The sequence below is a fragment of the Pelophylax lessonae genome, assembly GCF_965119305.1.
Source record: "Pelophylax lessonae genome assembly, chromosome: 13".
In the NCBI taxonomy this organism is placed as follows: domain Eukaryota; kingdom Metazoa; phylum Chordata; class Amphibia; order Anura; family Ranidae; genus Pelophylax; species Pelophylax lessonae.
The window spans coordinates 165,881,690-165,904,802 of NC_138780.1; the positions used below are offsets into that span (position 1 = coordinate 165,881,690).

The 23,113-nt window shown below is 46.5% G+C and overlaps 1 protein-coding gene across 1 annotated transcript in view; it reads left to right on the forward strand.

The window, feature by feature from the left end:
- The first annotated feature begins 12,341 nt into the window (after positions 1-12,341).
- Positions 12,342-23,113, forward strand: part of KLHDC2 (kelch domain containing 2) — a 32,875-nt gene continuing 22,103 nt past the window's right edge. The window contains exons 1-6 of the mRNA XM_082275435.1: positions 12,342-12,605; positions 18,858-18,937; positions 19,238-19,355; positions 19,438-19,553; positions 20,001-20,079; positions 22,717-22,800. Coding sequence (XP_082131561.1) covers positions 12,441-12,605; positions 18,858-18,937; positions 19,238-19,355; positions 19,438-19,553; positions 20,001-20,079; positions 22,717-22,800 — 642 coding nt within the window. The 5' untranslated portion in view covers positions 12,342-12,440. The remainder of the gene's footprint in view (positions 12,606-18,857; positions 18,938-19,237; positions 19,356-19,437; positions 19,554-20,000; positions 20,080-22,716; positions 22,801-23,113) is intronic.

Below are 23,113 nucleotides of genomic sequence, written 5' to 3' on the forward strand. Positions count from 1 at the left end.
AAGTAAGCCAGTAACAAAGATGGGCAATTCAAACTGAGCATATGATGAATAAATGCACATCAGAGGTCACCTCCAGTGAAAATGTTTAGAAGATTCACTGATATCAGTAGCTGGAAAGGTTGAGCTTGGGCACTCCCAATATTCATACTTACCTTTTGGTCATAGGCGTGCGCACAGGGTGTGCTGGGTGTGCCTGGGCACACCCTAAGCACCCTGTGCAGTGATGATTCCTCCTGCTTCCTGGCGTCCCCTGTTTCTCCAACTGCAGTGCTTCCAGCTTCCCTCCTCTCCTTTCCCACTTGCTGCTGCGGTGGATCATTCAGGGTGGATGAATGAATGGACACAGTGAGTGATCTGTACCAATTACTCCTGTGTTCATTCTTGACTGAAGCATAGTAAACTATTTGTACTATGCTTCAGCTTGTGAATGAACAAGAAGCCCCTCAGCAAAGAGCACTTCCCATTCGTTCACTGTCCAGTGCAGCTGAGGCTGCAGAGAAAGGGACTGGGGAAGCACTGTCAGCTCCTTTCTCTTTTTTTAGACCCTTGATATTTCACCAAAGCCCGCCAATGGGGCTCCTCAAAAATTTTACAAAAAATAATATTGTAAAAAATAAGAAAAATAAAAACTATTTACACTATCCACTGCCCTACTGACACCATCTACTGCTCTACTGATATACATATGTGTGTTTGTGCTCTGGGGTGCACACCCTAATGCAATAGGCTGCGCACACCAATGCTTTTGGTTAATGAGGCCCACCCGTCACTAGAGTGGCCAATACAGAGACTTTAGTGACAGGATGGGGTGAGTCAAGTCATACAAAAATATGAATTTTCACTGTAAGGGTCTAGCTTGATGGTCCCATACCACCACCCCTCTCTATTGGCCGATCTAGCGTTAGGAGTTCTCAGTGGCCAGTAGGAAGAATTGTGAGCTGGGAGAGGTGGGTAAACTGAGCTTGATCAATTGTCTTTATCTCTGGTATAATGATCATTTTAACCTACGGTTGAACAAAGTCAACATACTGAAGGTATTCTCAGATTATGCTTTTTTATCATATACTCAGTTTGAATTACTCAGATGTGCAATCGGTTTACTTTAACAATTAGGTTTTGTTTTAAACAGACAAAATGCTACTATTTTATGCTTAAAGGGACAGTCCACCAAGAACAGATATTTTAGTTTTGAGTGGATACTGACAGGTTGAATCCCCTGCCATGCAATATATTCAGGGTACTATGGTGGACCACTGGTGAGTTTCCAGGTCTACCCAAGGGCAGTACCAATTGTTAAAGGATCTTAAAGCGGAGTTCCACCCAAAAGTGGAACTTCCGCTTTATGTAGTGCTAACCCCCTGACATGCCACATTTGGCATGTCATTTTGGGGGGGGGGGAGTGGGTACCTAGTTTTGACAGGTACCCGCTCCCACTTCCGCTCGGAGCGCCGCGGCGCCATGAGCGGAAGTTCTCCTCTCCCCCTCCCTCCCTGCAATCTTCTGGGACATGTCAGAGGTCCCAGAAGATTGCCGGCCAATCACGACGCGTAGCGCAACTTGAGCATGCGCAGTGCGTGTGGGCACCCGGCTGTGAAGCCGCAAACTGTTACAGCCGGGTGCCCACACCAGTGATGCCGGCGCCGGAGAGCAGAGAGGGAGAAGAGCGAGGCTTCAGGCGGCCGCATCGCTGGGCCGTTGGACAGGTGAGTGTGTTAGGCTGGAACTCCGCTTTAAAGTGGTTGTAAACTATATATATATATCTATAGATATAGATATCTAGATAGATAGATAGATAGATAGATAGATAGATAGATAGATAGATAGATAGATAGATAGATAGATAGATAGATAGATAGATAGATATGTATATATGTATGTGTATATATATTTATGTAGAAGAACTTGTTTCATCTCCATGTATCACCTGAGGCCAGTCACTTCACTGGGTATAGATATATATATATATACAGGGCTTTTTTTCAGCGGGAACGCGGGGGAACGCAGTTCCGGCACCTCCAGCACTGACTGTATGTAATGGCAAGGGGTGCTGGAGTGTGCTGCAGGGTCTATTAATGCTGGCTGCTGGGGGATTTATTCCAGCTGGAGGCGGTCTATTTTTGCAGGGGGTTCTGTTGTTGCTGAAGAGGTCTATGGTTGCTGGTGGGGCCCCTACTGTTGCTGGGGGTGGGTCTTATATTTCTGGGGAGGTCAGTTCTTGCTGGGAGATATCTAATGTTAAGGGAGGGATCTATTGTTGCTGGCTGCGGGGAGATCTGTTGTCGCTACTGGGAGTCTATTGTTGGGTGGTCCATTGTTGTTAGAGGGATCTATTGTTGCTGGCCAGGGGCTATATTGTTGTTGCCTACAGGGAATCTATTTTACTGCTTTTCTTGTTATCATTACCATATTCCCAAAAAAACTACTTAACACCACTAAATGATACTTGGTTCTGTATTCTCTAAAAGGGCAGTACTGGGAGGTAGGTAGGGGGGTAGAACCATGGAATGGTAGGTAGGGTCCAAGAAAATGGGTGACTTGAAAAGCGGTTCCTGCACCTATTTTGTGAGAAAAAAAGCCCTGTGTATGTGTATATATATATATATATATATATATATATATATATATATATATATATATATATATATATATATATATATATATATATATATATATATATATATCTATACCCAGTGAAGTGACTGGCCTCAGGTGATACACAGAGATGAAACAAGTCATTCTACATAAGTTGTACATGTTTATCTGCAGCCATCTCTTCTCTACATCCATTCAAAGTACAGAATATACACAGAATCTCTCAGCTCTGAAAAGCAGGGGGTGGAGAGCTGAAGTTACATCAGTGAGGAGAGCTCTGAGAGCTGATTAGAGGGACACACCCCCCTTCACACAGCACACTGGGACAAAGCTGAGGCTGTCAATCACAGGCTGTGCCCTCCCCATCACCATTTTTCTCTTGGTGTCAGGAAAATTTGTCAAAAGTGACACATTTTTTGTAGTACAGAAGGCAGCAGACAGAAATAACACTTGCTGCTCTGGACTGAGACTAGTACACACCAGAGAGGGATATGCATTGTTCATATTTCATGTCTAAGGTTTACAACCACTTTAATTATCCCTGTTGGATTTTAAATTTGTTTTTTAATTCAGGGAAAGAAGTGGTCGGGAGATTGAGACTCCCTCTGCTTTAGCAAAAGGAGATACAACTTCAGCATAGATGGTATTAATAGATGGATTTTCAGCCTTCTGACTTCTCCCCCCTTTTAAATATTAGTTTAGGATGAAAACACTCTTAAAAGGACAGTGATGCATACTAGCACATTATGCCTTTACTTTTGCAGGTCAGAAAATAAAATAAAAAAGTGCGCTTTTCTTCCTCTTTAATAGCGTGCAGCAACAGCCCTGAAGAAGGGGGGAGTCCTTTCCCCAAAATGCTTGATGTACTTACCATTACTTTTAATAAACACCTTTTCTAGGCTCCAGTCACACTTGTACGACTCCAAAGTTGCCCCGACTTTGGAGAGAAACTTTGACGCAACTTTAGTACGACTTCGGCTTCGACCAGGGATAATGGACAACTGTTGCATTGTATAACATTCAGGTACGACTTTCATGGGTTAAAGTCTAAGGCCCTCAAGTTGCATGAAAGTTGGACCAAAGTATGCATCCACTACTACTTTGTACTACTTTACACTACTTTGAAGTTGCTGCAACTTTAAGTTGCACATACAGTATATGAATGGTTATCATTGGAAAATATGGGGAACAACTTGGAAAACATGGGGAACCAAAGTTGTATGTCAAGTCCCACAAGTGTGAATGGAGCCTTAACCTACCTTCGGGTTTGCATTCCTTTGGACAACGGGTGCTCCCTCCTTCCTACGTTTTCAAGTCTACATGTGGAAATGACCCTAAGGCCATATCCAAAATGCAGCAGCCCAAACCCCAAGAGGGTTCATCACCATTATCCAATACTGGGCAAAACCCGCTAAAGAAACACCTTCCTGCTTGCCCACACAACCATCCACCCACAAACAGTGACTGATCTAGTCAGTCCAGCGTGGTCTCCAGCAGAAACTAGACTAAATGTCATCAGTCTTCCTGGTTGAATGACAGACAGCATCATTCTACCTACTTCCTGTGAGCCCAGGTTGTCACGAACCCGCCACCTGGGGGGGGGGGGGTATCATCATTCAGCCTGGGCTTACAGTGATCCTAGGTGCACTATATGTCTATACACAAATACCATTTAGTCCAGGAGGAAGGCCCTCCCACTACTACTCCCAAAAGAGATAGGATCTGTGACATTGTTGGACCAGACATATTGAGTGCCTGCAGCTACCAAAAATACAGCAATTATAATTTCTCTAATTTCTCTAAATCAGAGATGAAAACAAAGGCCAGGTTTAGGCGTATCCTCTACTATTCCCAGCCACAGATCTTTTCAACATGAGGCGTACTGTAAACTATCAGTATACTTTTTGTTACATCACAGTGACAATACTCTTGTTCGCACTACAAAGCACATAAAAATGCACATAAAATGCATGCATTTAACGCATTTCATGTTAAACTGCATTTCATTACAGGCTATATCAAGGCTTGAAATTCTAAGATCTTTTTTATTATGATCGGCGTGTTGACACGTGTTTTTGGTGTGTTTTGTAAAAATGCATACTTGCTGCGTTTTTTTCAATCAACCTGTATGGTGTAAATAAACAGGACAGATAAGTAACAATTATTTTCAATGCGTCATTGTGCTGAGCCTGCATTGATCAATGCAGATCTGTGGACTCGTAAATGAGCCTTTAGCTTCAGCTGCAAGAATAATTAATGTTCGGTTTTCCTTTCTTGGTGTATCTCCAATATGAAAATCATTTCCCATAGTAACCAATCAGGCTCCTACTTTATTATATAATTGGCACTATAAAAATGATAGAGGGGAAACTGTTTTTTAGTTCTGGGCAACACTGCTGCTTTGTTGGCTCCTACTTTTATAAGTCTTATAAGTTCACCTAGAGCCCAGGGCGAATATGCCAAATTGTGCCCCCCCATGAGCATATTATGTGTCAGCAAACCCCCCCCCCCCCAAAGAAAGAAAATTGACCACTAATCGACGTGCTTACCCTTTAAGCATAAATTCCCTTTCCTCCCACTACAAATCTGCCCCCTGCTGAAATCCCTTTCCCAGCCTAAATCTTTCCCTCCTCCCCAGCTCAATCCCTCTCATTTCCCATATACCTCCAGCACAAATCCACCCCCCTGAAAAAAATTTCCCCCTCTTAGTACAAATCCTCTACCCCTCTTCCCCCCACTCCAAATCCCCCCTCCCAGCACAAATTCTCCCCAATCCCCCATCCTAGCACAAATCCCCTCTTAGCACAAATCCCCTCAATTGTCCCTGCTAGAACAAATCCACCCCCCCACCCACAAAAAAAAAAGTTTCCCCTCTTAGCACAAATCTTCTTTCCCCATCCCCTGTTCCAACACACAGACCCTCAAATCAACACTCGTTGCACACCTCCCCAAATATACCCTCCTAGAACAAATCTTATCCCCTGCTTCCCCCAAATTCCCCCTCCCAACACAAATCCCCTCTCTCCCCCAACCTCCTTGTGGTACCCCCCCCCCCCAACCTCACATGACACCACATTGCCCAGGGCAGTTGTCCCTCCGGCCCACCGCTTTGTCCTGGCCCTGCTTCCCAGTATAAGCTGCATCCAACTACAGTATGTTTTAGAAGCTCACACCTATGTATTCTCAGATACTGAGAAGTCATGTCTGTGCAACCTCCACTTTATTTGATATCTGTTTGCATATTATATTGTAAATTGTTCAAGTGTATTTTTTAATTGTTAAGCAAAAAAAATATATATATTTTGTAATTTAAGAGAGTGTTATAAAGTTTATTACTTCATTTAGCCTGTGCAGAGACATTTGCTCAGAATAAAAACACTAAGGAGTCTATTGAGAAAACATTTGTTGGATGAATGTGACACACGTGTGCAGGCTGCATGAATTGTGACTGTAATGTCTGTTATAGGTTAATTCCTATCATTGTCATTCCCATGTAGTGGCTGAAAATGCAATAGATTTTAACATTGAGGTATTTCAGAATACAGCATTTTGGCCACTAGAGGGGGCTGACGATCATAGGAATGAAAGTGGTTCTAAAGCCCTAAAGCGGATCTCCACCCAAGAGGGGACGTTCTGCTTTAAGCACTCCTTCCCCCTCCTTTGCCACATTTGACATGTCATTTTTTTTTTTTTTCAGGGGGAGTGGGTACCTAGTTTTGACAGGTAGCCGCTCCTACTCCCACGCGGATCTCTCAGGCATTCTGTGCATTAAGATGAAAAACTTTCTGCGCTGCAGCTTCTCTCCCGCCTCCCCTTTTTCTTACCTGAGCCCGATCCAATCCAGCAATGTGCATGACAGCAGCAGCCCCCGCCGCCATCTCCCTCCTCATTAGGGAGCCATAGGCTCTCACTGCTGTCAATCAAATGCTGTGACATGTGAGCGGGGGGCGGGGCTGAATCCTGCTGTCTGTGTCAATGGACGCAGCAGCGGGACTTGGGAGTGGGCAACGCATGGGTACGCAAGCTTTCCCTGGGAGCGCCTGCCGAAGAGGAGTTGCCTGGAGTGCACAAGAAAAGGATCAGGGCTGCTCTGTGCAAAAGCATTGCACAGAGCAGGTAAATATAGACATGTTTGTTATTTAAAAAACAAATGAAGGTTTAGAACCACTTGAAATTTATTACAGAAATTCCAGCCAGAATTTGTGCAGCCTAAATAATGTGTTACATTTGACAAATATTTTATAATTTATTTATTTATATATATATGAAATATATAATTATATATGAAATATATTATATAATTATATATATATATATATATATATATACATTATATATTTCATATATTCCTATGAAAATATTAGAAAATATAATATATTTTCTACCTTTTGGAGTTATGGGAAATCTCTTCTCTCATCCCTATTTGTAAAAATAATATGTAGGCTATTAAGAAGAAAGGAATATTAAAGGGAATCTGTAATGTATATTTTCTTTATTGTCTTTAGTATTAAAAAATAAAATTTAAGATGTTTTCATTTTTTGAGTAAGACTTCGTGCACACAGATGGTTTCAGGCATAAAAATCCTTCTAGTGGTAAATCCCGGTGTTTTTCTGCACCTGGGGTGCTGCAGATACAGCTAGCCATAAAAGTACATACAGTACTTGCACTCAGATATATGCCGGAGCTTTTGTACATCGTCGGTGTTTACATGCACATGCATGTATGACATACAGAATGCAGAACATGGTCCTTGTGTGAATGAGCCCTAAGGCCCCTTTCACACTTGCCGATCGTTCAGATCCGCCTGTCCGTTTTTCAGGCGGATCTGATCGGATGCCCCATGCATCCCTATGGGGAATCCATCAAATCTGGATGGATGGAAACCCTATTTTCCATCCGTCTGGCGGATCAGATCGGATGAGAACGGACAGGCGGTCCGTTATCATCCGATTCCCCCATAGAGAAGAGTGGGGACCAGACAGCTCTGTCTCTGCACACAGAGCGGAGACACAGCTGCCATCCGCCTGCTCAGTGGGGGATCGGCGGAACGATCCCCCACTGAGAAAAACGGAGTCCGCTGACGGAGCGGCAAGTGTGAATGAGCCCTTAGACTTATCTCCTGTATTCTGCCCACAGTATCTGATCATTTTCATTATGACATTTGGTGATATCAGGGGCTACACTTAAAGTGTATCTAAGCCCAAGAACAAAAATGTAATATAGTGCAGATTACCAGCCTGTAGTGGCTGCATTACTTTTCTTTTTTAGGCTCCTTTAACTTTTTTTACCTGGTAAATCTGCCAGTGACATACTTTATTCCTATTGGAAGGTGACAACACTCACTGCACTATATCTATGAAGAAGCAGTGTTGTCACCCTAGGACAGGAAAATGTTTAGGACTACAGAATACCTTCACCTCTCCTGAACTCCATAACATGACGGGAGGCGTTTAGTAATCCTTAACCTCTTATCATCCTAGGGAGACAACGCTGCTTCTGTATGGATACAGTACAGTAGAGCTGGGTTCACACATATGTGGCCAGGGGTTCTGTTCCCTGTTTCAGGTGCGATTCATGTGTCAATTTTTACCTGAACCGGACCTGAAAACTCACAGGACCCTTTTTTAAAACCACACCGCAGTGGCCCTGCTAATGCGTGGACCGGCTCCATTGAAAGCTGGTATGATTCACATGTTATGCGAATTGGATGCAGTTAAAAACGCTTCCAATTTGCATAGATATGTAAACCAAGCCTGAGTGTTGTCACCTTACAATAGGAAGAAAGTACGTCACCTGCACAATCATCAGGTAAAGAAAAAGTTAACTTATCGCCGTCCTTCTAATGCATGTGTGTTGTGAAAAAAAGGATGGGTGGTATCGCCAAAGACACCACAAGGGCTGGTACCAGACACAGATTAGCCATAACTTTATTATCATCCGCCTAATGTTGAGTAGGTCCCCCTTTTGCAGAAAAAACATCCCTGATCCATCAAGGCATGGATGCCACTAGACCTCTGAAGATAAGCTGTGGAATCTGGCTGTAAAAACAAATGGCCGCTGCTCCACTTATAACTGGCCCTTGCATCAAGGAGCACATGGAAGGGCAATGCAAGTTAAACAAAACCAAAGAAAATTCCCAGCTCAACTTACCGTCCAGCCTGCAACCAACCAAATTATTCTAACAGTATGCCTTAAAAACAAGGGTTTAGTTTGCACACATTTGGAAATACCTCCAGGCTCATCTGCCCTCTGCCTTTCCATTTACATAAATACACTTCTACTATGAAGGCTCTCAAATTTAGAATTAGGACTGCAGATAATATTGGGGTGCCATGATGGGGCTCTGCAGCTTACGCAGGTATTTGCAAATGTGTGCAAACGAAACCTCTGTTTTTAACGCATACTGTTGCACAGGATAATTCAGTTGGTTGCAGGCTGGTGTGGAATCCGGCACCAACCCTCAGTAAGAGATCCTGTACTTTGCGAGGTGGGGCCTTCTTGGTAGGGATAGGCCGATATGTTTTTTTCAGGGCCGATACCGATATTTTGGTCACAATGTATCGATATCGGCCGATATTTTGTACATTTAAAGTTTTGAAAATAAAAACAATTTTTGACACATCTGGTACTGAACATGTTAATTTTTGTTTAATGCTTAATAACTGTCTGTCTGGCACCCTGTGGTGGGTGGGTGGCTGGCTGGTAAAGTGCCTGTGTCGGCTGGCTAGTACAGTGCCTGTGGCTGTCTGTCTGGCACCCTGTCTGTGGGTGGCTATCTGTCTGGCACCCTGTGGTGGGTGGGTGGCTGGTACAGGGCCTGTGAGTTGCTGGCTGGTACAGGGCCTGTGGGGGGTGGCTGGCTGGTACAGGGCCTGTGGCTGGCAGGTACAGGGCCTGTGGGGGTGGCTGGCTGGCTGGTACAGGGCCTGTGGCTGGCAGGTACAGGGCCTGTGGCTGGCTGGCTGGCTGGCTGGTAAAGTGCCTGTGGGTGGGTGGCTGGCTAGTACAGTGCCTGTGGCTGTCTGTCTGGCAACCTGTCTGTGGGTGGCTATCTGTCTGGCACCCTGTGGTGGGTGGGTGGCTGGTACAGTGCCTGTGAGTTGCTGGCTGGTACAGGGCCTGTGGGGGGTGGCTGGCTGGTACAGTGCCTGTGGCTGGCAGGTACAGGGCCTGTGGGGGTGGCTGGCTGGTACAGGGCCTGTGGCTGGCTGGCTGGTACAGTGCCTGTGGCTGGCAGGTACAGGGCCTGTGGGTGGCTGACTGGTACAGTGCCTGTGGCTGGCAGGTACAGGGCCTGTGGGGGTGGCTGGCTGGCTGGTACAGGGCCTGTGGCTGGCAGGTACAGGGCCTGTGGCTGGCTGGCTGGTAAAGTGCCGGTGGGTGGGTTGCTCGTACAGTGCCTGTGGCTGTCTGTCTGGCACCCTGTCTGTGGGTGGCTATCTGTCTGGCACCCTGTGGTGGGTGGGTGGCTGGTACAGTGCCTGTGAGTGGCAGGTACATGGCCTGTGAGTTGCTGGCTGGTACAGGGCCTGTGAGTTGCTGGCAGGTACAGGGCCTGTGGGGGTGGCTGGCTGGCTGGTACAGGGCCTGTGGCTGGCAGGTACAGGGCCTGTGGCTGGCTGGCTGGTAAAGTGCCTGTGGGTGGGTGGGTGGGTGGCTGGCTAGTACAGTGCCTGTGGCTGTCTGTCTGGCAACCTGTCTGTGGGTGGCTATCTGTCTGGCACCCTGTGGTGGGTGGGTGGCTGGTACAGTGCCTGTGAGTGGCAGGTACAGGGCCTGTGAGTTGCTGGCTGGTACAGGGCCTGTGGCTGGCTGGTACAGGGCCTGTGGCTGGCAGGTACAGGGCCTGTGGCTGGCTGGCTGGCTGGCTGGTAAAGTGCCGGTGGGTGGGTTGCTCGTACAGTGCCTGTGGCTGTCTGTCTGGCACCCTGTCTGTGGGTGGCTATCTGTCTGGCACCCTGTGGTGGGTGGGTGGCTGGTACAGTGCCTGTGAGTGGCAGGTACATGGCCTGTGAGTTGCTGGCTGGTACAGGGCCTGTGAGTTGCTGGCAGGTACAGGGCCTGTGGGGGTGGCTGGCTGGCTGGTACAGGGCCTGTGGCTGGCAGGTACAGGGCCTGTGGCTGGCTGGCTGGTAAAGTGCCTGTGGGTGGGTGGGTGGGTGGCTGGCTAGTACAGTGCCTGTGGCTGTCTGTCTGGCAACCTGTCTGTGGGTGGCTATCTGTCTGGCACCCTGTGGTGGGTGGGTGGCTGGTACAGTGCCTGTGAGTGGCAGGTACAGGGCCTGTGAGTTGCTGGCTGGTACAGGGCCTGTGGCTGGCTGGTACAGGGCCTGTGGCTGGCAGGTACAGGGCCTGTGGCTGGCTGGCTGGCTGGCTGGTAAAGTGCCGGTGGGTGGGTTGCTCGTACAGTGCCTGTGGCTGTCTGTCTGGCACCCTGTCTGTGGGTGGCTATCTGTCTGGCACCCTGTGGTGGGTGGGTGGCTGGTACAGTGCCTGTGAGTGGCAGGTACATGGCCTGTGAGTTGCTGGCTGGTACAGGGCCTGTGAGTTGCTGGCAGGTACAGGGCCTGTGGGGGTGGCTGGCTGGCTGGTACAGGGCCTGTGGCTGGCAGGTACAGGGCCTGTGGCTGGCTGGCTGGTAAAGTGCCTGTGGGTGGGTGGGTGGGTGGCTGGCTAGTACAGTGCCTGTGGCTGTCTGTCTGGCAACCTGTCTGTGGGTGGCTATCTGTCTGGCACCCTGTGGTGGGTGGGTGGCTGGTACAGTGCCTGTGAGTGGCAGGTACAGGGCCTGTGAGTTGCTGGCTGGTACAGGGCCTGTGGCTGGCTGGTACAGGGCCTGTGGCTGGCAGGTACAGGGCCTGTGGCTGGCTGGCTGGCTGGTAAAGTGCCGGTGGGTGGGTTGCTCGTACAGTGCCTGTGGCTGTCTGTCTGGCACCCTGTCTGTGGGTGGCTATCTGTCTGGCACCCTGTGGTGGGTGGGTGGCTGGTACAGTGCCTGTGGGTGGCTGGTACAGGGCCTGTGGGGGGTGGCTGGCTGGTACAGTGCCTGTGGCTGGCAGGTACAGGGCCTGTGGATGTGGGTGGCTGACTGGTACAGGGCCTGTGGGTGGCTGGCTGGCACCGGGCTGCTGTGGGTGGGTGTATGGCTGTGATTCACTCCCATGAGACTAGTCCTGACTCCAGGCGAGGCTGTCCAAGGTGAGGGAGGCGGCCTAAGAAGGCAGAATGACGTCACAAAAATAGCGTCCAGTTCCGGGGCCGATACGGATATATCGGGGAAAGTGCATATTGGCCATGCCGATAATCGGTCTTTCCCTACTTCATGGATCAGACCTCCTTTTCCAGCACATTCCACGTATGTTCAATTGGATTGAGATCTGAAATCCAAGTCAACACCTCAAACCCATTGTGTTCCTCAAACCATTCTTGAACCATTTTTTAAAATAAAAAGCACAGAAATAATCAGATACCGCCAAAAGAAAGCTCTATTTGTAGGGGAAAAATGATATAAATTTTATTTTGGTACAGCATCGCACGACTGAGCAATTGTCAATATAATGCAATGCCGTATTGCAAAAAAAAAAAAGCCTGGTCAGGAGGGGGGGGGGTAAATCTTCTGGAGTTGAAGTGGTTAAGTCCCCCCATATCACGATCAGCACTGCTCTAATAACAGAGGCAATAACAAGCAATGGTGCTCTGCAGTGCAGCCGCTCGTCGCCAGGTGGCGCTGCATAGCACCTCCCCGTGCCCTCAACCATCATGGCGGCTCCATGATCGCGTAATACGGCCGTGACGCAAAACGCAGGGACTTCTACCGGTGCGGTGAAGATCCTGGAGGAGTTTAGGGATGGCGGATGAGAATGAGGAGGCCCCCGCGGATGTGGAGGTGGACGAGGAAGACGGTGAAGGGGAGGACGCGGAGAGCCCGGCGGATGACAGCGCCCCGGCCGAGCGCAGCGGTCACGTGGCCGTCAGTGATGGGACCCGGATGTTTGTGTGGGGAGGATACAAGGTGACAGGCTGGAGCTGTACATCGGTATAGAGCCCAGTGTACAGCCTGGGGGGAGGAGCTTCCCTGCTCACCATGTAGTCATAGTAAAGTATATTCTGCCAGGCAGACATGAATAGAGATAATATCAGCAGTTATCTGAGGGAGAGCAACACCGGTCTACCAACCACAAAGCCCCCTCCCCCTTCATGCTCGCTTTGTTTACATGTGCTAAGGTCATGTCTCCGCCCCCTCCTCTCCTCCTGGCTATTTACAGAGCACACAGCCCTGGGCTTCACTTTGTGATTGGTTAGAAAAAGGAAAGGGCGGAGATCTGACCACAGCTCAGAGGAGACTGCAGAGATAAAATCTGAGGGGGTCAGAGGGGCCACTAATCCTGACCTAGAAACAAAGAGGTGAGGAATAAATCCAACATGGGGGGCTGGTCAGCCTCCTCCCGTAGGAGCTGTTGGGGGGGTCAGGCCCCCCCGTAGGAGCCATGGTGAGGTCAGGCAACCCCGTAGGAGCCATGGGGGGGGGGGGGTCAGGCAACCCCCGTAGGAGCCATGGTGAGGTCAGGCAACCCCCCGTAGGAGCCATGTGGGGGGGGTCAGGCAACCCCCGTAGGAGCCATGGGGGGGGGGGGGTCAGGCAACCCCCGTAGGAGCCATGGTGAGGTCAGGCAACCCCCCGTAGGAGCCATGTGGGGGGGGTCAGGCAACCCCCGTAGGAGCCATGGGGGGGGGTCAGGCCCCCCCTGTAGGAGCCGTGGGGGGGGGGGGGGTCAGGCCCCCCCATAGGAGCCATGGGGGGGGGTCAGGCAACCCCCGTAGGAGCCATGGGGGGGGGGTCAGGCAACCCCCGTAGGAGCCGTGGGGGGGGTCAGGCCCCCCCGTAGGAACCGTGGGGGGGGATCAGGCCCCCCCATAGGAGCCGTGGTGGGGGGTCAGGCCCCCCCATAGGAGCCGTGGTGGGGGGTCAGGCCCCCCCGTAGGAGCTGTGGTGGGGGTTAGGCCCCCCCCGTAGGAGCCGTGAGGGGGTTCAGACCCCTCTCTTGGAGTTGTGGACGCTCAGGGTCCGGTCCCTCTCTAGGAGGTGTGGGTGCTCAGGGTCTGTCTGTGCTCTTCTGTCAGTGCAGTGTGAGGTTCCCCCTGTATCTGAGGTCCCATAGTGCTGTCTCTGGGTGTCCCGGTGTTCCATGCAGCATTGTTCCGGTCAGCACAGTCCTAGGTGAATAAAGAACCCCAGAAAGATCAGAGTGGAGTTCCACCCTTCTCCTATTCAGCCATGGAAGCTGCTGCCTTAGTTTTTGTTTGATTTTCAACTGCCATAGTGCTGCAGATGTGATCAGTTAGGACACCGGCCATTGGATGCTTTGACAGTTTGGAGGAAACGAACAAATGTGACAGTTGGCACTCCTGGCATGCGGGAAATTCATTTTTTTAAACCAATAAATTGATGGCTTTAGTTCCACTTTAATTCTAAAGCTTGGGGAAGCCCGGATAGCGATGTTGATCCCGGTCATCGGGGTTTGGTGATCTGCTGGAGTCGGGTTGATCTTTTGGGTAATTTGCTGAGGAAATCTGTGTTGGGAGTTCCATGATTAAAGTTTTCTTTCAACATTTTACTTTACTCACCTCTAGCTGCCAGGGAAAATCTGTTTTTAAGAGTCGGTTCACACCATGGCGACACGACTTCGGGGGCGACTAGTGATGTCGCCATGCACCGCAACTTCGGTGCGACTTGCACGGACAGGAAGTCAATGCAAGTTGCTCCGACTTCAGTCAAAAGTAGTGCAGGAACTATTTTCTAAGTGAGTCGCTCATATTAGAACGGTTCCAATTGCACTGAATGGAGCGCGACTTGTCAGGTGGCCAAGTCGTGGTAGTGTGAACCGGGACTAAATGTGCTCATTTGTGACTTTTTGATGAAGGTCCTGCAGAACAGAACATCCAAAGGAGGGAATAAAGGTGGGGGGGCTTTTCTTCGGACACACATTTCCTCACCAATTACAGCGGATTGAACTGACTTGTGGACTTGCATTGTCTGATTTAGCATTGATATATTATTTACAATCTTCATTTTGTGTTGTGTTTGTTTTTTTTTTTTGTATTTTTCCATAATGCGTCCATTCACACAATCCGCCTTCCGATGAGCTCCATTCTCTGCGGGAGATCGATCCGCCGATCCCCGCTGAGCAGGAAGGTGACACCTCCCTCTCCTCTCTGTGTGCAGAGAGGGAGGGGTCAGAGCCGCGCCGCTCTCTATGGGGGGTATTGGATGAGGGTGGACAGGCAGTCCCATCTGATCCGACCCCCTGGACAGATGGAAAATAGGGTTTCCATCTGTCTGGATTTCACGGACAGGATGGGATGCGGATGGCAGCGGGTGTCAGTGGACATGTCTCCGCTGACATCGGCTGCCCCATAGAGATGCATGGAGGATCCGATCAGATCCACCTGAAAAACTGACAGGCGGATCTGATTGGATCGTTCGTTTGAAAGGGGCCTTATTTGGAGTGTTTGCTTTTAATTTAGGCCTCTTTCACACATGCTGTCCGTTTGTCTGTTTTTCACCCATCCGTTGACAGGTGAAAAACTTACATCAATGCATCTCTATGGAAAAACGGATGTAAATTGATGATCATCCATTTACAGTTTACATCCGAATCCGTCGTCATCCATTTTTTTTTTTTTTTTAAACTGATCAAAAGCCTATTTACGACAAACAAGACTATTTACGGCATGTGTGAAAGGGGCCTTATTGACACTTTCATAAAATTTTTTCACATAATATCTTTTCACATACACCTAAGTGATCACTGGCCACTTTTGACTTGCATCTTAAAGTGGAGTTCCACCCTATTTTTACACTTACCTCCATCTTCTCGCTCCGGGTCACCTGAAAAAGAAATGGATAATCGCATATTTTTAGCTACATGTCTTTGACAAAAAAATTCTCAATGAGCGTATTTTTAACCGCTTTATGACCGGAAGGTTTTACCCCATTCCTGACCAGGCCATATTTTGCGATTCGGCACTGCATTACTTTAACGGACAATTGCGCAGTCGTGCGATTTGCTGTACCCAAATTAAATTTATGTCTTTTTTCCCCCCACAAACAGAGCTTTCTTTTGGTGGTATTTGATCACCTGTGCGATTTTTTTTTTTTTTTTTTTTTTTTTTTTTTTTTTTTTTTTTTTTTTTTTTTGCGCTATAAACAAGAAAAAAGCGACAATTTTGAAAAAACAACAATATTTTTCACATTTTTTTTTATATGAAATTCCCCCCCAAAAAATGTAAAAATCTAAATTTTTTATCATTTTAGGCCAATTTGTTTTCTGCTAGATATTTTTGGTAAAAAAAATCACAATAAGCGTATTTTGATTAGTTTGCGCAAAAGTTATTGAGTTTACTAACTAAGGGAAAATTTTTTTTTTTTTTTTTGTGTTTTTTTTTTTAACGAGTAATGGCGGCAATCTGCGATTTTTTTATTTGCGACATTGCGGCGGACAGATCGGACCCTTGACTGACATTTTTGACACTTTTGGGGGTACCAGTGACATTACTACAGTAATCAGTGCTATACATAGGCACTGTTACTGTAAAAATGACACTGGCAGGGAAGGGGTTAATTTTTATTGGAGAAGGAGGGGTTAATGTATGCCTGGTGCTTACTATTGTGTGTGGGGGGAGGGGACTGTGTGACACAGGCACAGATCGCAGGTTCAGCTATGCTGAACCCTGCAATCTGACCCTGCCTGTCACTTAGGATTTCCACACTAGATCCCCGACGATCGGGGAAGAGCAGTGGTGATCACCGCCGCTCCTCCCCTGGCCCGACTCCCGCTGTAACTGAATACAGCGAGAGCGAGCCAACGGCGGCGCGCGTGCGCCGCCGAGAGAGGGGAATGTCTGGCGACGTAGGTCTATGTCGCCAGACGATAACGAGCCACTTTGCCGCAGTACAGTTAACGTGACCGGTCGGCAAGTAGTTAACTTTAGTTTTTTATCTGGTGTGCTGAATTATTTATTTACATTATGATGATATTTAGTAAACCAACACTTTTTTTTTTTTTTTTTTTTCTTTTCATCATAAATCGGAAAAATGACCCAAGGGGGATGCAAATGAAGGAGGGTAATCTACAGGATAAGGGAAGTGAGGGGTTAATATACAAAGTACATACAGAGAAAGCATTGGATCATATATGTAGGAAAGCTCAACTGTTAAAGAAACTCAAGCAGAGTTCCTCCAGAGGTTGTTGGGGTTTCCTTGAGCATTGAGAAATTTCTGCATCTCAGATGAGTTTCCACTGACATCATTGATCTTTTTATCTATCTGTAAGGTGGGAATTCTTCCCAATGACCACAACTATAGTGCATCCGGAAAGTATTCACATCGCTTCACTTTTTACACATTTTTTTATGTTCCAGCCTTATTCCAAAATGGATTCTATTCGTTATTTTCTTCAAAATTCTACAAACAAAATCCCATAATGAGAACATGAAAGAAGTTTATTTTGAAATCTTTGCAAATTTAATAAAAATAAAAAAACATCCCCTGTACATGCGTATTCACAGCCTTTGCACAATACTTTGTTGAAGCACCTTTGGCACCAATTACAACTTGAAGTCTTTTTGAATATGATGCTACAAGCTTGGCACACCTATTTTTGGGAAGTTTCTCCCATTCTTCTTTGCAGGACCTCTCAGGCTCCATCAGGTTGGATGGGGAACGTTGGTGCACAGCCATTTTCAGATCTCTTCAATCAGGTTCAAGTCTGGGTTTTGGCTGGGCCACTCAAGGACATTTACAGAGTTGTCTGGTAACCACTTCTTTGTTATCTTGGCTGTATGCTTAGGGTCGTTATGCTGTTAGAAGATAAACCTTTACCCTAGTCTGAGGTCTAGAGGGCTCTGGAGCAGGTTTTCATCAAGGATGTCTCTGTACATTGCTGCATTCATCTTTCCCTCGATCCGGACTAGTCTCCCAGTTCCTGCTGATGAAAAACATCCCCACAGCATGAAGCTGCCATCACCATGCTTCACTGTAGGGATGGTATTGGCCAGCTAATGAGCAGTGCCTGATTTCCTCCAGCCATGACGCTTGCCATTTAGGCCAAAGAGTTCAATCTTTGTTTAATCAGATCAGATAATTTAGTTTCTTATGGTCTGAAAGTCCTTCAGGTGCCTTTTGGAAAACTCCAGGCTGGCTGTTATGTGCCTTTTACTGAGCAGTGGCTTCCATCTGGCCACTCTACTATACAGGCCTGAATGGTGAAGTGGCTGTAGATATGGTTGTTCTTCTGCAAGGTTCTCCTCTCTCCACAGAGAAACTCTGGAGCTCTATCAGAGTGACCATTGGGTTCTTGGTCGCCTCTCTGATTAAGACCCTTCTCCCTGATCGCTTATTTTGGCTGTGGGCCTGCTCTAGGAAAAGTCCTGGTGGTTCCAAACTTCTTCTATTTATGGATGATGGAGGCCACTGTGCTCATTGGGACCTTCAATGCTGCAGAAATATTTCCATACCCTTCCCCAGATCTGTGCCTCGCTACAACCCTGTCTCTGAGCTCTGCAGACCATTTCTTGGAACTCATAGCTTGGTTTGGGCTCTGACATGCACTGTTAACTGTGAGACCTTATATAGACAGGTGTGTGCCTTTCCATATGTCAAATCAACTGACTTAACCACATGTGGACTCCAATCAAGTTGTAGAAACATCTCATGGATAATCTGTGGAAACAGGATGCACCTGAGCTCAATTTTGAGGGTCATGGGAAAGGCGGTGAACACTTCACTTACACGTAATTGTATTTTTTATTTTTAATAGGTTTGAAAAGATTTCAAACAAACTTCTTTCACATTGTCATTATGGGGTATTGTTTGTAGAATTTTTAGGAAAATAATGAATTTTGGAATAGGGCTGTAATCTAACAAAATGTAGAAAGAGTGATGCGCTGCGAATACTTCCCGGATGCACTGTATATGGAACGTTCTTCCCACGACCATCACACTATTGGATCCAAAGTTTTAGATCGAGTAATATCTAGTAGGGGTTGCCCCAGACCGGGAAGGTATTTCAAAGGTTCCTCTGTATTGACAAAGTTGAAAAAGGCTTTTCTATGTATTTGGGGGGAGCCCCTCCTATCTTCTGGTTGAGAAGTTTAGTTGATCTGACCAATCAGAATCTGACTATTTGTGTCCAGCTTTAGTCCAACCCTTATAGAATATCCGTTCTTAGGTTTGGTATAATCGTATATCCCTCTTATTTTACAGAATGCTCCCGTTCGAGGATTTTATGACTTCTATTTGCCAAGAGATGAAATCTGGTTTTATGACATGGAGCACGGGACCTGGTAGGTGCAAGTCGGACATTGTGTAAACCGGCCATACACCGCAGGAGTTTCATTGGTTAGGTCAGCCACCAATATCTGTTTAATCGAAAGTGTAATCTGATCTACATACGATGACTCAAATATTTGAAGCATAAGGTTTAGCATGACTGCCAGGTAATCTGCTTTTACAATTGCAAATGTAACCCCCTAAAAAGGTTTCCTTTTAGTCTTGTTTGCCCGGCAAGCCATGCAGCCAAATTGCCATAGTATGACCTTCTTGCCTTATCGTAGTGTTTGTGTGGCTTTATGTTTTTATTCCAGGCAGAGGATGAAGACAAAGGGGAATGTCCCTCCCTCCATGTCTGGCAGTTGTGCGGCCTGTGTGGACAATGTGTTGTATTTGTTTGGAGGCCATCACGCTCGTGGAAACACTAACATGGTCAGTAGATTCCAGCAAACATTTGTATGGTGATTACACAATATTTAATCTGCAGTCTCATCTCTTGTTTTTTTGATTTCAGCTGTTTATGTTGAATCTGAGCACAAGAGATGGTGAATTGTTCTGGGAGAAGGTGGAGTGTAAAGGAACTCCGCCATCGCCGAAGGACAAGCTGGGAGTCTGGGTATATCAGAACAAGTGAGTGGCTGCTGTCCCTTGTATACTGATACGCTTTTCCTGCAAATATTAGATGGCAGGCAAAGATCAGGAAGCTATCGCAAAACGGATCCTTTTATTCTCTTGCTTGTATATGTTTACTTGCATTCAGCTAGACTTTTCTGAAACTATGAAGTAGTGTTGCATCGATACCCAGTACTTGTAACAATGCTCTGATACCCAAAGCCAATACCTTTGCGGTGTGCTTTGATCCCATACAAAATTAATCGACTCAAATAGCACTGCAAAGAATTGCATGTGATTTGAACAGGAATGCAGTGCAAATCCTGCCTGAATTGCATGCAGTTTCTGCACTGCTCCTGTGTGAGGCTGTATTTTCCTCTCTTGCACTTTCCAAAACACAATTTTAGATAAGGAACATTCTCTGAGTGCTCAGTCATGGCAACCCTCCCTGCACTTCTCTTTCAGGCTGATCTACTTTGGCGGCTATGGCTATTTTAGAGAAGATACAGTCGGGACTTTTGAGTTTGATGAAACTTCATTTGGCGTATGTATTCTGTAGATGATAATGTGTAAATTGGGGTGACTTTTCACAATGGTGTAAAGATCGATAACTTATTAGAACAACAAACTGAGAGCGTTCTTGGTGCCCGGGGTTCCTTTTTTGAGATGTTTGCCTTAAGTGAAAAAAAAAATGGGCTTCTTATGAAGTAATTTCACTACATTTTACTTCATTCAAAGAGGATCAGATATTAGAGCTCTTGCATATGGGCAGGCTGAGCCTGTTCTGTGTAATTTCTGGCCAGTTTTCCCTCCCAAGGCAGAGCAGGTGCAGTGTACAGCCTGTCATTAACTTGAATGACTACACCGCTGTACTCATGTATACGGCAATGCTGTCATAAACCGGAGTACAGCTTACAAGCATAGAACATTTTCTGTTTTCTGCGTACTGGTTTATACAAACCATTTTTGAACTTTTTGCAGTTTAAATCAGCTAAATAAATGCCAGCTGCATTAAAACGATAAAAAGGTATGCAAAATTGTACAGTTTTTTTTTTTTTTTTTTTAAGAACAGTCACAGTCTAAGTAGAAAGGCATGTCCCTGTCAATAGTCTGTAAAGAAGGACCCTTGCTCTCTGTGGAAGCAGAATCCTCTCTGCAGAGATCTGACACACCTCCTGCAGAGTCAGAGCTAGAGCTCTCCAATCAATAGGGAGCATGAGCTTTGAGTAGACAGCCGTAACAGAGAGCTTAAAGTGTTTGTTACCCGGAAAAAAAAATAAAAATTGATCCTGCTCCTTTTAAAGCATGTATAACAGTGCTTGTGCTGTGTCATTTGGCCCCTTCTATCACCTGCAATACCTGGCTGATCCTGCCTGGCTCTGCCCCCCCCCCCCCTGTAAACTGACCACGGTATATCATGGCTGTTAAGCCCTGACAGTTTTCGTACCTTTGCCATCCGCGAGCCCTGCTCTCTGCTCTCCTACTCCCCCTCCTGCTGCTGCAATACTGTAATGCTTTATATAATCCTGTTTTGTTTTCTAATTCTGTGTACCCCAATCCTGTGTACCCCTGTCTCTGTGTTTTATGAAAAAAAAAGAAAATGCCAACTATACCTGATTTCAGGTGTCTTTCTCCTCTCTCCTCCCCACTGATGTCAGCGGAGGATTTTTGGCCAGTCCTTCTTTAGCTGTCAGATCAGGAGAGGGGAGAACCGGCTGGTAATGTGAGCGCCGCTCTGAAATCCGGTATAGTTGGCATTTTGTTTTTTATAAAACGCAGACACAGGCACACTGGATTATACAAATATGACAGTGGCTAAACAACCACTTTAACTCATCAGTCTGTTGCTTCTCCTTCACTGTCCAGTCACAGGCTGGGGGAGGAATAAGACCTGTAAGTGTAAGGCCCCTTTCCCACAACCGTTCTGATGAGGTCAGTCAGTTTTTTAGCCCCTTTGGACTGGCGGATGTAAACAGACTTGTGTCTGTTTATACCCGCCTAACTCTAATCCAGTCCACTAAAAACCAACAGAAGGGGATCCATCCGCCTCCATCTAGGTGGATTGGAGGTCGTCTTGTGTAAACAGACAGCGGAGTCCGTTTTACTCCTGGCAGCCTATAGAGCAGAGTGCGCACGGTCTGTGTCCACTCTGCATGAACTTATTGGACACAGACCTGTCATCCGCCCGCTCTGCTCTGATGATCAGCAGGGGATCCATGAGCAGATCCCCTGCTGATCGGAAAAGATTCCTTCCTGTGTGAAAAGGGCCTTACTTAACCACAACAGAAATGTAAATGAGGTCTCCAGCCCACCCAGACAGGGCTGTATTTCATCTGTGTGTCAAGCTATTGTCCTGAAATCTAGCTTTAAACTGGGAAAAGGATCTGGATATTGGGCTATAGAGAAGAGGGAGTATAAGAAGTGGGCTAGGTTGTCACTGTGGATGTTTTAAAGCACCCTGCACTTTAAGTGCTTTAAACAAGCTGATAAATGTAGTTGCAACCATGAGCCTTTTTTTTTTTTTTCGGCTAGCAATCCTATATTTAGTAAAAATGATCCGGGTGGCCGTCTGATCACTTTTACTGTAAAGGTTTTAAAGTGTCACCTAGGAAAATTTTTACATACTGTTTTTTTTTTTTTTTTCCAACAACGCATGCGATTTTAATCCTTCACGTTTGGTATCTGTTACCTCAATGTAACCCCCATCTTTTATCATTTACAAAAAATGTGTTCTAGTATGTACGTAGGCACTAAAATTTACTTTAGTGTTTGTCCTGCAAATATGTGTTTAATAAACAGCTGCGCCAATAGTGTGACTTTAAAAAAAATCAACTGCCACTATTTTATTTTTTCAGGGCCTCTGGTTTCAGAAAATATATAATGTTCGGGGGTTCTAAATAATTTCTTAGCAAAAATTTAGATTTTTAATGTGTGTGAAAATTTTAAAAATTGCGTAGGACGCAAAGTGGTTAAACGGGTTTGGGTCTGGTTAAAGGAATACAGGTTGTCCTTTTTTTACAGCTTCTAGCGACAAGGCCTAAGAGTGTGATTGTGTGTGTGTGTGTGTGTGTGTGTGTGTGTGTGTGTGATTGTGTGTGTGTGTGTGTGTGTGTGTGTGTGTTGATTATTTTTTTTTTTTTGTAAATAGCCATCTCATTTTGCTCCTCTTCTGGTTTTGCAGAATGCGGGACATCCAAGGGGTTGGAACAATCACGTTCATCTGTTGAATCTAGACAGCTTTACCTGGAGTCGCATTGTACCTACGGTAATAACTTTACCTAGTTTTTATGTGAACACTGAAAAGTTTGAGAGGAGCTTTAGTCAGGTAAAAAAAAAAATGAAGTCAGCTGCTGCTAAAAATACTGTAGCTGTTGGCTTTTAATAAAGACACTTACCAGCCCAGGGATCAAATGCTGTCTACACCCGGGCCGGTTCTTTGCCAGTCTTCGGGTCCTTGGTGTCGCCATGCTGATTCTGGGAAGCCAGCTGTGACACAGCTGGCTCCCAACTGTGCATTTTCCAGCTGTACTGCACTCTGTAAATAGTCCCACAGCCTCCAGGGATCTATGATGTGATGG